General features: G+C 43.6%; 1 protein-coding gene across 2 annotated transcripts in view; it reads right to left on the bottom strand.

The window, feature by feature from the left end:
- Positions 1 to 44: 44 nt before the first annotated feature.
- The window catches only part of wnk2 (WNK lysine deficient protein kinase 2), a 24,477-nt gene continuing 8,819 nt past the window's right edge, over positions 45 to 15,702 (bottom strand). Inside the window, exons 8-29 of one of the 2 annotated variants that reach the window (XM_058632761.1) lie at positions 15,307 to 15,542; positions 13,804 to 13,923; positions 13,375 to 13,407; positions 12,413 to 12,520; positions 11,787 to 12,209; positions 10,937 to 11,608; positions 10,637 to 10,686; positions 10,391 to 10,553; positions 10,187 to 10,303; positions 9,935 to 10,105; positions 9,716 to 9,758; positions 9,456 to 9,617; positions 8,460 to 9,331; positions 8,264 to 8,321; positions 8,119 to 8,183; positions 6,772 to 7,361; positions 6,080 to 6,312; positions 5,765 to 5,983; positions 5,535 to 5,633; positions 4,827 to 4,871; positions 4,052 to 4,371; positions 45 to 2,662 (exon numbers count right to left, since the gene is read on the bottom strand). In XM_058632761.1, the coding sequence (XP_058488744.1) occupies positions 2,390 to 2,662; positions 4,052 to 4,371; positions 4,827 to 4,871; positions 5,535 to 5,633; positions 5,765 to 5,983; positions 6,080 to 6,312; positions 6,772 to 7,361; positions 8,119 to 8,183; positions 8,264 to 8,321; positions 8,460 to 9,331; positions 9,456 to 9,617; positions 9,716 to 9,758; positions 9,935 to 10,105; positions 10,187 to 10,303; positions 10,391 to 10,553; positions 10,637 to 10,686; positions 10,937 to 11,608; positions 11,787 to 12,209; positions 12,413 to 12,520; positions 13,375 to 13,407; positions 13,804 to 13,923; positions 15,307 to 15,542 (5,072 nt within the window). In that variant the 3' untranslated portion in view covers positions 45 to 2,389. The remainder of the gene's footprint in view (positions 2,663 to 4,051; positions 4,372 to 4,826; positions 4,872 to 5,534; positions 5,634 to 5,764; positions 5,984 to 6,079; positions 6,313 to 6,771; positions 7,362 to 8,118; positions 8,184 to 8,263; positions 8,322 to 8,459; positions 9,332 to 9,455; positions 9,618 to 9,715; positions 9,759 to 9,934; positions 10,106 to 10,186; positions 10,304 to 10,390; positions 10,554 to 10,636; positions 10,687 to 10,936; positions 11,609 to 11,786; positions 12,210 to 12,412; positions 12,521 to 13,374; positions 13,408 to 13,803; positions 13,924 to 15,306; positions 15,543 to 15,702) is intronic. The other variant, XM_058632762.1, reaches the window with a different exon arrangement.

Raw genomic sequence — 15,702 nt, 5'->3', positions numbered from 1 at the left:
AACACTGGTTTGAAATATACAGCAATCACATGACAGAGACTGAGTGGTGTCGAGCAAAAATTGATTTATTATTACAGTCTACAAGCATGTACAGCTTCTGTTTTTTTTTGTTGTTAAAGAATACTGATCTGACGAGGTCAGGAGAGGTGATACAGCAGGCAAAAGCAAACATACAAAGAGCTTTCATGGCGAGTGTCTACTGCGTAAAGCACAACTTAAATAGCTGCAAAGGAAATGTTCTTAGGAAAAAAACCTGTCATTTTGAATTATGATTGTGCCGTTGAGACAAAAAAAAACTGTCATATTGTGCAAACATAGAGACATTTTGTAGGGGCACTATACTACTACTTATTCTCCACAAGAGGCACTACTTAGCCTGTGCCAAAAAAGTGTTTATATCGTCACTCTTGGGGGGGGGGGGGGAAGGCTTCTAAACATTTCAAATAACATTTTGTATGATGTGAAAGATGTGAAATACGCTTCTTGTCCCCAAATGTCCTGTGGCATGAGATAAACCTCCCAGATTTTTCACTTTTTAACTGAAAAAGGTGAGTTACAATTGTGAGTCGGGGGGAAAAAAAGACACAAAAATAAGTCAAGTTTCGTCTCAGTATAATGGCTGACCCACCTATCAACTGTAATCATGAAATCACTCATGTACTCAACAAACAATTAATCCGAGGGAATTAAAGAGGCCATACAAGAAAGTGTTGCTTTTGGAGACGATTACTGAAACAGTGATTGTCCAATATTTGTTAATTGAAGCCAGCGATGATAAATATTTCACCTAATTATTACAAAAACTGTTTGTGATACAAATGTCCCGTTGTGGCCTCTAAGTAATTCACATTCTTCACGACTGTGCCTGTATCGTCCTCGGAGTATATTTGCACACCAGCCACACAGTAATCTCTTAAAAACCCACAAAGGCAACGATATATAAAGCTACAGATTGCATTAGTAGAGGGTAGAGAGAGAGAGGTATGGGATGAGTACCAATTTGACTCGGACGACGAGTCCTTCAGCCCTGCTTGTTGTATGGTGTCAATGCCAGTTCCTCTGAACAACATTTGTCTTGTGACTCACCACGTCGACCTGTGCACATTCAGAATATCAGTGTATTCATGCAGTTGCCAAAGTAATCCTACAAAAAACCCTTTCAGGTAAGATATTAAATAACCTAACTAGTTTATTCTTACAATCTGATATATTTTATGAGCTGCGGCGTGTAGGGTTGGGTACCAAAAGTTGGTACTTTTTGTACTTGTACTTGTACTACCGAGTATTGGTTCACTTGCACGACAGCAATAATGACCGAAAGCGGTCGAAAGTGTGGCTGCATTTCACACAATTAGACCTGATGAAGCACCTGGTCAAACGCAGGATTTCTTTAAAAGCTGAAGAGGCTTTTTTGTCTCTGCTGATGTTAGCTAAGCTGTACACTAAAACATTTTAAAAGTACCAGAATATGGTACCTACCGGTACTGAATTCCAGATACCGGTACTGTACCGGTACCCAACCCTAGCGACGTGACCAGATTATGCGATGTAGGTTTGCGTAAATAAATCCACATTCATGATTCAAATCCCATCATTTACCTTTTCGAAGGTGAAAGCGTATTACTGCTTATCTACTGTCTGCGTTTGAACCTAAATGCTTCTCATCAGAAAACTGAAACTGCAATTCAAGGCACTCTCACAGGTGATTCTCTTTGCACCTGAAGATAAAGTTCAAGTTCACTCAAATCTCTCAAGGATATTTCAAGCGCTTGTGCTGGAAGCATTTTTTCATCTATGAGGAATGAAACCCGTCCTTGGACTTTTGAGAACAGAGAATAGAAGCAAAAATGGTCCTAGTGACCACAATGTCAAGTCTTCACAGTGACGGCATGATGGTGGCTAACAGGGTGTTGCATTAAGACACATTCTGTCGCTGCAGCACCAACCTACATATTACTTAATGTTAACTGTACAAAGACAGGAGCTATGTACAAATGACACTTCCTATATACACACGTCCGCTTATGTGTAGGAATGATATGAGTTAACACAAACGTGAGCTATTTATATGAACAAAGCATGGATGAACAGTACATTATGTACATTTACATGTGAGCAATGGTGAAAATCTACACTTTGAAGCCTAACTATACATCTTTAAATGTACTTCTACCATTACACTGCACATCAGGGTTATGCACTGTATGGACATGAGGTATGTTGATGCAAATAAACAAAAAAAAAAAACAAGAACTCAAGAATAGAGATGAGTATGTACATATGGTTACATACATGCTGGTTAAATATATACTGTATATGCACATAAGACTTACTAGAAGTATAATGATTGTTTTTGGTTCTACAGTTGGAAGACACAATGCTACTCAGATTATAGAGTCCTGGCTCTAGATTGAGGTGGCCGATATGATGGAGAAGGTGCGGGGCTGGGCGTGTCCTGGGTTGAGGGCACAGCAGGAAAGGCAAAAACTCCTGAGGGGAGAGGGAAGGCGGACAAGACCCTTAACGGGCCGGGAGAGTGAAGGTGATAGCTGGGGAGGGGTCCTGTGGACGGGCTGGTCATCATTCCTGACCTGGGACTGTCGGGCCATGACAGGGGCAGACTGTAGGCCTCTGGACCAGGGGCAGTCCATGATGATGATACCTTCAGGTTTAAAAAATTTTTTTTTTAAAAAAGGATAGAAGTTCATGTTTAAACATACAGTATATGGAGAGGCTACAAGAATGTGTAATATAGAGTTTCTTAAATCCTTTTTTTCAGCACAACCTATAGGAAATCTGATGAAAAGAATAATTGATTTTCACCAACTTTATAAACACACCTGAGCAAAAAGTACTCAAAATGTTTAAAATTGGATTGAATTTGTGAAATTTGGAAATATGTCACAGGTAAAAGTTCACTTGGCTTGTTTTAATAAACAAAAAGAAGTGATTGCCACATTGCAACTGCCTTGATTAATGGTTACTTGATTTCACAATTAATCGCGGTATTAAACGCTAGGGTATATTAACCATAACGTTCCCTCCGTTTTCCGTCAGAAAAGATTATGCCGTGAAACCGGAACCATATAGGTAGTTCAGCGCAACTCAAACGGAACGAAAACAAAGTTACACAGCAACCGCGCGTTCCCGCTTGTGTTGCTTTGTTTTTGTTCCGATTGTTAAAGTATGGAGGAGCCTGTAAATCGTGCCAAAAAAAAGATGCCGTGAAAGGAGGAACATGTTTCACCACCTGCGGGATAACCACTCGACTGTGTTCGCCAGAGTAAAGGTAAACGCACAGTAACTGGGTTAAATTACGTTCAGCTAACGTAACATTGAATTGGTAGGAAATTAAATGTTAGCGTGTCATTTGCAATTTATTGTGTACAGCACGTGTTCGTCTTTCAGTGTAAGGTGACGAGTTAAACGGCGTTAATAATTCACTTAACGTTACGTTATACATAATGTGATGTCCGTCTCATTTAAACATCAAATAAACAAACCACAATAATAGATATGTTATATTGGCCACATACAAATAGATACATTATTAAAACGATTAAAATACATTTAAACATTTGTTACAGATAACAATTGATGACTTAAATAATGTAAACATTTCCCCTGGAGAATTAATAATTGTTCCTATATAGTAATGTAATGTATTTGCTACATTATTTTGTTAGGTTGCCATCAAAAGATTCAAATAAATTAAACTTTAAGACCTATAAGCAGGGTTTATGTGATTTTACTGTTTACTGATCATACTGTTTTCACATCAGTTAACGGATAATAATCGTGATAATCGCAATATCGTGATTAATTCTCTGACAATAATCCAGGAAAATATATAATCTTGACATCCCTAGTTGTGCGTAGTGTTATCCACAACATTCTGTTTGATTTTTTTTCCTGCAATTTTTCCTAATTTTGGACGACTTGATTGGGAAGAGTGGCCAATGCAACCTCCTCTGTCTCTGTCTCTGCATCTACACACAGCCACATTTCCAGTGCACTCTGAACACACATAGATAACTAGAAAGAAACTTACATCTGAAACACTAACCAGAGGTCTGTGCATGACCTGGTCCCACGGCCGCTGCCCACTGATGCTCAGAGAGTTAGTGCGTGGCGTGTGGGTAACGATAAGAACATCTTGAGCCCAGTCGTCCATGAGCCGCTGCAGGTCTTCTGGCAGGTCTCTTTCATTGGCACTCGTGGACCCTCCGGTGTACGTGCCTGTCTTGTTGTTGCTGTTATTTGCTTGAGCTTGAGCCAGGCCCATCACTGACTGCTGAGGAGGAGGTGGAGGTGTGGAACCAGTGGGCGGCTGCTGTGGTTGATTGAAAGTGGCTGATCCGGCTGCAGACCCTGAGAGGACACACATGTGCAAAAACGCATTGTTTATTATTGAGATGACTGGACTATTATGTCCATGAAGTAAATTATTTGAATGTAGAGCTGGAACAATTAATAGATTAATCGATTATTAATCAATTACTAAATGAATGGACAACTGTTTTGATAACCGATTCATCGGTTTGAAGCGTTTTTTCATGATTAAAACAAGATTTCCGATTGTTTAAGCTTCTAAAATGTGAATATTTCCTTCATTTCTTTGCTCTGGATAACAAAGAAATCATTTTGGATAAAACAAGACATTTGAGAACATCATTATTTCCAGGTTTGACAAACACCGATCAACATTTTTTAAGGTTTTATTTTTTATGGACCAAATTAATTGAGAAAATAATCGTCAGATTAATCGATTATGAAAATAATCGTTAGTTGCAGCTCTATTTGAATGAAACATTAATTATACATACTACTGCCACGCTCTTTGCCAATACACAGTCGCTTCAGTGTTGACCCTAAAGGATAAAAAAAACAACAATTTATATCTTGTGCAAATTAACATCCCAATTAGCAGGGAATTATGACCAATTACAGAATGCGGTGCAAAACAACAAGGGCTGAATACTGCTGCAAAACAAAGGGACTAAAACAAAATGAGCAAATAAATAAACAAAGCAGTCTCCTGATCGTGAACACATGCAGGTGGACCCCAATGATCAAAGTGCAGCATTGGATTGTTAGAGAGACGGAGAAATCCACTGCTTAATGCCTAGTAATGAAGGGTGGATTAGTCACAAACATGTGGATGCTGCAAGGTGGATAATTAGCGTAAGCATTGATACAATGTAAAATAATGCCCTTCACTATGATGAGGAACCTTGATTTTTCAAGCCTCAAACGTCTGAAACAACAGGCCCAATGAATGAGTAAAAGTCTATTAAATATTAATACTAATATTAAAAAAAATATTGAAAAATATTCCAAACTAACTTTCACCTTGTGAACTTCTTTCTGTGCACAAATACAAGATAAATACAATTTAAAAAAAAAAAGAGTAGAGAGTTCCAGACTAGTTTGCCAGAGACAGAAAGAAGACAATCAGTGAGCTAAAAGAAGAGAAACAGAAAAACACGGGGAACAAACACATGAAGCTATGCGGGAAGAGAAGAGATACAAACAGATAGACAAAGACACAGGCCCACTGAGAAATCTAGTGCGTGGCTTGCTACTGGATTTATTGGTCACTCTCTCAGGTGGTTGAGGATAATTAGACCAGCCTGCAGGGAAGTATAATCAAAGAGGGAGAGAGAGACACAGCAGGGTAAGAAGAGCACATATCCAAACCGAAAGTGTGAATCAAGGTATTTACACTCAATAACTGTGGAAAGACTGCGTCACTGCCAGTTACCTTGTACAAGTGGAGCTTGTGTGCCTGTGCCATCTCCTTGCAGTCCAGTGTAAATATTATCCGAAGACAAAGAGCCCTTGAGGGAACAGGGCTGCTGAGTCAGCACCGGCTCTAAAGCTGATCTTGGAATGTGGCTCGTGCACGATTGTGCCCTGCCGTGAGTGGGTAAAGACCCCCTGGCTGGAGAGCCATTTAAACTTAGTGTAGGCTCAACTGTACCTGAACAAACCAACACAAGCATCAAAACACAGGATGGCCCTTGTAGTTCCGGAAAATATTCAACCCATTAGCTGAGGATTCTGGAAAAACACTTACTGGATCTGCTGGAGTCGCTGGCTTTGGCTGTGACATTTCGAAATTGTTGAACCAGAGGGCTGAGAAGTTTGCCAGGCTTCAGCTTGTGCCTGCTGGACCTCTTTCTACGGCCGTTATGTGGCGCAACATGAGAGACACCCAGGCCAGGAGGGGGGGCTTTGCCAAGCCGGTGATACAGCAGTTCCACCTCTCCCCGCTGATGGGCCTGCAGCTCAGAGATTTCCCTCAGATGTCTGAAGGGATGGAGGCAGGGACATTCTGATTAGAATTTGGTTAAACTGCTTGTGCTGCAAAACATCATTTCAGTACAGACACTGCCTTCTTTAAACAGCATTTTATGGACCGTCATGTTGTTGTTTTACATATAACCTTTTTGAGGGTTTCATATTAAGGATCTTGTTGGTATGGCCTGTATACTTCTGCACTTTACTTTATTATACCTCTCTTTTTTACTCTCTTAACTTTTTTTATTCTGTTGTGAGTTTTATACCTGAAATTGTCTCGTTTCTGTAACTATTTGTACTATCTATGCTACTATCTTGACTACCACTCCCTGGAATAAGAGATTGTGTATCTCAATGGGACCTTCCTGGCCAGATAAAGCTAATAAACTAAAAAAATAATGTTTTATTAAGACATAAAACAACCATGTGGCCCCGTGATGGACTGGCAAATGACAGTAAACTGCTTACTTTTCCCTAAGTCTTTGTAGTTCCCTCTTCATGTCCGTGTCCTCCATCTCTGAGTCGTTGTCACTGCTGCCATAGGCTGAGCCGTGCACACCTCCATGCCTGCTCGGTGAGTCAGAGCTCTGCACACTGCTGCTCCGCCCTGAGCGACGGAGGAAGGCCACTGCCCGCTTCATGAGGTCACTTCCTCTGCGCTCAGAGCGAGGCCGGTGAGACGGGGTGGCAGCAGCCAGCTTCGCGGGGCTACTCTCCGCCCCCGAGTCTGACGAGAGGAAGCGAGCATGGACGGTGACGTCCACGGGGACGGAGGACGAGGTCAGGGCGCGAGGCAGGGAACCGCGCTTGGCCATGGAAGGAGGCGTGTCCAGGTAGAAATCCGGCGGGGCAGAGTAGCGGCTGCAGCGCGTCCTCTGCGTGATGTCGTCCTCGGTGCTCACCACTGAGAAACGGCCAATCGTAGTGGAGGCTACCATCGCCTCAGCCTGAACGTGTTCTTGACTGTATCTTGCAGGGTGCACTGGGGAGGCCGCGTTGCCCCAACTCCTCTGTTTTACGCCTCGTCTGTTGGCCACTTCAGGAGGAACAGAGATTATCTGCCAAAATCAAACAAAGGACTCAGACTTAGATAGCAAGAATAGGTAATAAAGTTTATTTCTCTAGTACCTTTCATAGACATAAAATCCCAAAGTGCTTTACATTAACCCTAACAACAAGATCAAGGATTAAAAGTGTTGCTTTAGTTGCTTTCTAAAAGACTTGCAGGAGTCAAGGGACCATAAGTACTTGGGAAGAGTGTTCCATAGTTTGGGGGCCACAGCATGAAATTCTTAGTTTCCTTTTGTTCTGTGGTGGGTCCATGGAGTGGTTAACAGATTTATACCGGATTACACAAGGGGCAGGTTTGGGAAGAAGGTAGGAGACAAGAACGTCAGTGACATAACAGCTTGTTTGTCCATGTAAAGTTAAAAGCAAGACTTCAAAATCAACAAGAACGTTTATGGGTAGTCAGCGTAGTGAGGATAAATTCAGCGGGATGTGGGATCTTTCATTGCTTCTGGTTTAAAAAGCTGCTGCGTTTTGGACAGGCTGGACGTGATTTATGGAAGAGCGATCTATACAGATATAATAAAATAAAGAACATTACAGTAAATCACACGAGACGAGATATAAGCAAGGATGATCATTTCCCTCTTGCCATTTGAGGAACATTGCAAAAATAAGTATTATTTTGACTATTTTTGTTGTCCTGTTTTTAGTAAGTACAGAGAACTGGATATATGCACTCGTCCAATAAAGCTGATTCTGCTTTCCCTTTAACTTTGGAGCCAAAAAAAAAAGACCCTTCCAAACCTTGAATCGACCTCTTGTACCAGAGCAGGAAACGGAATGAGGGACTTGCCTTCTGGACATGGACGCTGCAAAACCGAACACTGATGAGTTAATGAAGCCGATTGTGTTATAATGCCCCACATTGATAAGCGTAGGCTGTACGTACCACACACGGCCGAGTCACTCTGTGTGCTCAAACTGTCCATTCGCTCAGGAATTTGAGGCTAGAAGAAGATGGGAGATGGACACCATTAACTGTCCGATGATGATGACGACACTTCTGAGCTATTAATATCATGCCTCTTAACGAAGACCAAACAGAGTAACCAACAAGTTACACACTGCAGCTTTAACGTGCTTACCAGCTGTTCTCCTGTCCTGTAGCGTCCTTCCCCCATTGGCCCTGGTGTGCTGTTTCCTGACCCTCCCGTGGCGCTGTCTGGACCAGGAGGTGATTGGATGTACTCGGTGCAGGAGCCCGGTGTCTCTGCCGCACTGCCTGACGGATACATGGGAGCATATTCTTGGTAGAGCAAGTTCCTTAGCTTCTCATCCAGTGTTTTTATGGTGCTGTCCACAAAGCCCCCACGTCCCAGCCGTCCCTCGCCATCCGACTCGCCCGGCCCTGCACCGTGCTGCGAGGGCGCTGGGCTCTGTGGTAGTGAGGACACTTTGGTTCCTCCCATGCTGGAAAAAGGCTGGTGGAGCACCACAGGCTGCTGTGGTAGATCCCCACGTGCTGTGGAGGCGTAGGCAACAGACAGTGGCTCTTTGCCTGAATCTGGCTCCTGGAGTGGCAGCGGGGTGAGAGGAGACCCAGCCCGTGAACCGCTCACATCCAGAGATAGTTGCATGACCAGTGGGCAACAGGGAACCTCCTCAGCTATGGACATGGGGCTTATCATTTCAGGCATTGGCTGAGCAGAATGAACCGGGGAGTTGGCACCCAGAGGGGATCCCTGTGCCTCGTTCAGTGGGAGAGATCTGAGTGGGGATGAAGGGGGCAGTGTTGGAGCCCGGGCTGGCTGGGCCTGCTGCACACTTGGCTGCACGGAGCTGCCAGCCAGCTCCACTGAAGATACAGATTGAAGGGTTGGAGGAGCAGAGACAGGAGGTGACAGCATGGCCAAAATGAGTGGGTCTGTGTTGGACATAATTGGAGGGCTGCAGAATCCATATACTTCATAGGAGAAGCCCCCACTCCCACCAGACATTGTCGAGGACGACCCCTCTTCTGCCGAAGGAAAAAAAATAAAAGAAGTCATTTTTTTTTTAGATAATATTACAAGGTGCAGAGCTGTATTTCCCTCAGCTGCCACATTGTGGTGCTATATTTCCACTGACGAGATAAAAGTCACCTCTGGACACAGACGGCCTTGCGGTGCCACTGTCAGCAGCCTGGGTTGTGGTTGAACTCCCAGGTGACTGTGCATTTGTGCCATCAGACGGTGTCTCCTGGCTGGACGTGGGTGTTTCTTCTACAGGGCAGATTATGAACCATCTTTTCCCTGTGTGAAGAACTGCAAGCAAATGTTTTTGGCAATTACCATCAGACGTACAGTAAATATGACATTATTCAAAAAGCAACGTCTAAGACAGCAGATGGACAGAGATTTACCGTTCTGCTGATAGACCGGCTGTGGTGTCCCAAGCTGCTGACTCTGCAGAGTGGTAGAGACATAGAAGCCAAGTTGCTGCTTGCTCTGTATTTGTGCCGACAGTATTTTCATGTCATTGAATACGTCTCACTCCACATCTAATTATGTATAGTTTTGTGTAATGGATCACTACAGACTGATGTCTATGTTGATGGTGTTTATTTCTGCCTTCCTCTTACCTCTCCCACCAGGCCCTCAGACAGACTGCCCTGCTGAGGACTGCAACTCAAGGTGGACGCCTTTTCACCTTCTATGTCCTCATGCAGCATGTCCTCGGCTTTATCCACAATGTCCTTGAGCTGGTCAATAAAGATTTCCTTCTCCAACAGTAGAATAAACCCATTCTCCACCTACAGATGTACAGAGGCAAAGACGTTAAATCAGAAATACAACCAATCGAGAATGCATAAACTGTACAAGGACAAACGAACCATGTACGTGGCAATTTCCTCTGGAGCGTCTCCATCCAGATCAAACTTGAATGTCACCATTTTGTGATTGTGAGTCTCCAGCTGACATTCAACCATTTTATCGCCAGTGTTACAAACCTTTGGTGGCAGAGATTAAACTTCACAATTAGGAACATGGAAACATTTTTTAAAAAAATGATAACTTCATCTGAAATTAGCACTCACATTGATTATGCTCAGTTTGGGTTTGCTGGTCTTTTCTTGCCGTGAACGTGTACGGGCGGACTTGCGGTGGTGTTTCCTGGGTTTTCCGTCGCCCTTCCCACCACTGACCAAGCTCTCACAGCCGTCACTTGTTTCCCTACCAGACGTCACATCAGAGTTGACGCTACAGAAAAAGATAAACTTGTTCACACTTAATCACCTCTGGGTTCTCGTTCAAATTAATTCAGAAACTGTGATGACACGTACCTGTCATACGCATAGTTGGGTAACAACACTGATGTTTCTTGAAGTACTTCCTGAAGAAAGACAAACAGATGACTGCAAGACTAGAAAATACTACCACTAATGTCAAAATTGATGCGTGTGATTATTAAAAGCTTTTCTTTGTCTCTCACAGAAAGGCTGCTTTCAGGAAGGAAGTGAAAAATAGTTTGAATTTGCAGTAATATTTTAGATCATTAAGAATTAGATGCCACTGATTTATCCGGAAAATGTGCATAAATCAATGTAACACTCAAGATGTGCAGACTTTGGCTTCATTCCTACCTCTACACTAATGTCTTGTTGAAAGGTGCTAGATGTAATTGTCAGTTCCGTGTTTTGCTGAGTTATGGCCAGGCTGGCACCCTCAGGCGATGAGATTGCTGTTTGGGTTGCAGCAGGCTGCAGAGCTGGGACGGAAGCCACGACAGGAGGCGGAGCGGAGGCTGCAGATTTCACTGAGACTGGCAGGGTGACAGGGACCGGGGCGAAGACCAAACCTGCTACTGAGTGCTGGGGTTTACTGATCAAAGATGATGAGTCTGAGCTTGTACAAGTGACTTTTGGTGGTTCAAAAGTGGGACCAGATGCAATGACTGGTGCTTGAATTGGGGCCGAGGCTGGAGCTGGTGCTGTTATAGGAACCTGTACTGGGACTGAAGTTGTGGCCTTAACAAGGATTGGCGTTGGAGTTGTAGATACTGCGTCTGTTGGTTGGTTTTGTGCTGGGACAAGAGGCGGAGTTTGTGCCAGTACTCGGGATTCAACTTGTATTGTAGCTGCGACTGAGATTGAGGCTGGAGCTTGAACTGGAGGAGGAGCTGCAGTTAATTCTAGGCTAGCTGCAGTGCTTTCGGCATCTCCCCAGAGAGGACTTTGAACAGCATGCAAGACAGGCTGAACTGGAGCCAACAGCTGAACATCTCCCAAAGTCCCCTGTGGAACAGTCGTCTGAACCTGGAAAACAAAAAGCACATTAGGGGAACTGTTCATCCGTAGGTAAAAGTACTATTCTCCCTAAACCTCACACGCATGCTCTGCATGCATTACACCAACGGTTATGACAGATTACCACCGCAGTATTACAGTTTTCACATCACCAGCCCTTACATTAAGAACTGAGTCAAATATTCACCTGGACAGGCTGCTCAGCAAGTTCCTGCTCAGGGTGAGGGGCGGGGAATGAGGTGGTTCGTACCTGGGAGAAAGGTAAGGGATGTGTGGTATGGAAGCTACAGATGTTTGGCTGAGATGTAGCAAGGCCACCCTGCTGCTGTGGCACTCCCGGGGACATGGTCATGGTTAGGATTGGGATTGGGAGTGCCACTATGGGTATGTGTTGAGGCGTGGACAGAGGAGACTGAGGGCTGCCTAGAGGAGGTGTAGAGCAAGGCAAGGTGGCATGAGGGTTCAGAGGGAGGGAGGGATGGAGAGGCGAAGGTGAGTAGTAGGTGCTAGTTATAAAACGGCCACCGCCACTGTAGGCAGATGGCAAAGGAGCTGAGAAGAAGGGATGGGGACTGTAGCCCCCTGTTTGAACAACAGGGTATGAGGGAAACTGGGAAAGAGAGAGGGAAAATGGATATACAATGAACAAAGAGAAATGGTCGGTAGAAATAACACTCACACAGACCCGTTATGAATTACTCGACCCTGCAATGCAAACTTTGTAAGTTGTTTTTTTTTGCCAAATTCCTATTTGACAAACCTTTCTTAGTGCATCTTATTTTAAATCTCGATTCTACTGGTAACACAACACACCTGTGCACTGACCCGGAGTGGGGGAGGAGCACTGGAGACTGAGTGTGGAAAAGTGGCAGATATGTCAGGATGGCTGAGATGAGATGTTGACGGGTCAGCAGAGAAGCACTAAGGAGGGAAATGAAACGTGTTTTTTGCACTTGGAATGGAGTGTATGACAGTTGTGATGAAACAATCTAATTTGTTGTAAACCTGACAAGATAATCTGGTCTGAAAGGTCAACTTCAATATAAGATTTCTCACTATATGTTTAAATTACTGTGTGATTTGCTTTTTATGTATGGAGGACAAAAAAAGACAAAATCTTTAACTAATTAAATTAGTTAATGAATAAATAAAATAAATACTTACAGAAATAAATAAAACTAATTATTCATTTATTTATTTCCACATTATTTCTTTATTTTGCATATTGTGCTAATGAAGTAAGAAGGTCTGAGGCTCTGGTTTGTTAGGATATCAAGATCTGGTTTTCAAGATAAGACACCAAGTGCACGTTTGAAAGCATGCCTTTGAACAGGGGAAACAATGAAAATCCTCACAGCTACAAGTTTCGATTTTAATATTGATATTTACTAGTGTACAGGAAATCTGGCATTTTTACTGTACAGTTTTAGAGATCATTTTCAAGTTAAAAGTCCCATTTTCACACTTTTTAATGGAAAAAGTTTTCAACTGTGAAATGCAATAAAATCTAAATTGTCCATAAATTCTGAACATTGACTTGGTTGTTTTCAGGACATCTTTGACTACTAGCAAACTGGAAGTTAGGTGTTCCACCGTCACACTTTTTAGTAGAAAACATTCTCAACTTTGAGAACGTTATTTACATATTTTTTTATTTTAATGAATAAATAAAAAAACAGTAAATATTTACTTCTCTATTTATTTATTTATTTGTTTTGCCCTCCATACATATGCGCTGTAGCCTAAGATACATTTATAAACAATGGTGGCTGTACCTGGGGCAGAACAGCAACTGGCTGAAGATGGCACTACAGAGAAGAAAGACAAATGGGAATGAAACACAAACCAAATGAAACACACACACGCGCACGCACACACACACGTGTGCATAAGACATACTATAAACAATGCAACATTTAAAAGATGCATCGTTTACCCACCTCACACAAAAACGTCTGGTGCCACTCTATTTAATATTTCCTGTACTTCCTGTATGTTTGCATGTTTACTTGACTTTTACAGAAACAACACTTGGTGCTGACTTAGATGTAATAAAAAAATGCACTTTCATCTTTAAATAATACGTCTAATTTCATGATTTTAATGACTTTGTCGGTTCTGAGCGAGCTGCAATAGGTGACTTAAACAACTTGGCTCCTAACTCCACAGTTTGTGTCTTATTACAGCTTGGATGCATGCCGTACCTGCTCCTGGCTGGGTTGCAGAGTAACCTGCGTCTGTAGGGCGGACGCTGCAGCTGGGAAGCTCTGTGTTGTCTGTCTACTCTGGAGCACAGAAGGGGCTGGTGTAGGATCAGAAACGGTCTGTCAGAAACACATTTGACAGAGTCAATTGATTGGACCCTGTTTTTCTTTGACTCGCTATGCAACCAAAGCTCGGGTTTAAAGGGATGACTGCAGCAGAGGAGGAGTAATAATGACCATTAATCTATCTTCACACTGTGTTCACTGCTCTACTGGCACATTTATTTGTACGCGGCTTTGTTCTGACCTTACCAGACCTGATCAGATATTAATCTCATTGTGGATTCAACAGGAGCAGGAGAAGAAGGACTTTTGCACTTTGCTATTATCATGCAACGTCCATAGGAGCAAAGCAGCAGGCTTTTTAATGATATTCAGAGGGATGCTGCTACAGCAGGAGCCTAATCAAAGTCTCCTCTCTGACTTACCAGAGACTCTGGTCTGCCTTTGCTGTTACGTGGCATTAATTGTGGGTTAATGTCCAGATTTGAGCGACAGACAAGTGGGACCTCCAGGCTTTGACTTTTGTCAGTGTGTTCACATGCAGATGAGGCAGTTCTCCTAACTTCCCCTTGGCCGTGCACTGGGTGACGGACTCTCTCCAAGACAGTAGGAGTGCTAGTCCTTCGACTGACAATGTGATGCAGACAGTGGTTGAGAAGAGTCAGATCTGCACCCTCGTTCAAACCATGTGAGGGTGGATTTGAAGGTGATGTCAGCAGCTTTGTTTGATTGCATGACAACGGCAGAGAGGGCGATGCACGAAAATGAAGTAGCGTGACTGGAAGGGAGCATGACACATGAGGAGATGTGGGAGAGCCCGGCTTAGAAACTGGAGAGAACTTGGTGGATGCCGAGAAAGAGCGTGTGTGTCTGTGGCCCAGAGATGTTCCTCCACTCGTCCTGTCCCTCAGGAGGAGAGACATGCAAGCCTTGCAGTGGTGGTGGTGGTGGTGGAGCTGTGGGCTGCGAGGGACAGTCTGACGCAGCTCTGAAGGAGGTTGTAAATTCAGGGGAAGGTGAGGTGAATTAAAATGACTTGCTGAGTCATGATGAGAGTGATGATGGGGAGACAGGAGGGGAGATGATGCTGGTGGATCCTGAGCAGAGTCAGAGCAGAGGTTGTCTGTGGCATGCACTGAGCTCCCTGTGCTATTTGCTGGAGCCACGTCCAGTGAAGAACATGAGAAAGGGTTTGGACTCATAGTCTTGGTGTGAGGATGCGAGCTACATGGCCACATGTCAACCACGGAGGCGCTTCCACGCCTGAAACACACTGCGCTCTGACCGATGAGCAGGTTGTTATGGCTTACAAACGGTTCACTGTGGCGATGCTGATCGGGTATCGTAGCAAAAAATTCAAATAAATCAAAATGTTATTACGGGAAAACAAAAGGACAGTTTCAGAAGGTTGCCACAGAAATAAGAAACGTGTCCACTCACTGTTTGAGACTGATACGCCTCCTGGTGCAGTTGTGCTGCAGTGTGTTGATAAGCCCCAAGATGCAGTTGACCCGCGGGTTGCTGGTAGGGCCCCTGGTGCAGCTGAGGGTCAGACTGTGCAGGAGGACTGCAAATGATCTGAACTGTGGCAATGGGCTCTGGGAGAGACTGGTAGGTCCCATTTAGCTGATTGTTAAGAACATCTGAAGGCATGGTAGAACTCCCTCCACTGTCAGCTGGAACAACACATTCAACAAAGCTGTGTGATTCACTGCCTTTTGCAGGAAAACAAGAGAAGGACAAACATCTCATTAAAATTCACAGGGTGATTGATGAAGTCATTGCTGACTAATACTGTAGGTGTTACTCACATGCTGCAGCCACCTTTCCTGTTAT

The sequence above is a fragment of the Solea solea genome, chromosome 6 (genome assembly GCF_958295425.1).
Source record: "Solea solea chromosome 6, fSolSol10.1, whole genome shotgun sequence".
Lineage (NCBI taxonomy): Eukaryota > Metazoa > Chordata > Actinopteri > Pleuronectiformes > Soleidae > Solea > Solea solea.
Note: the sequence above shows the minus strand (reverse complement) of the source record. Positions and strands in the feature narration are given on the sequence as shown.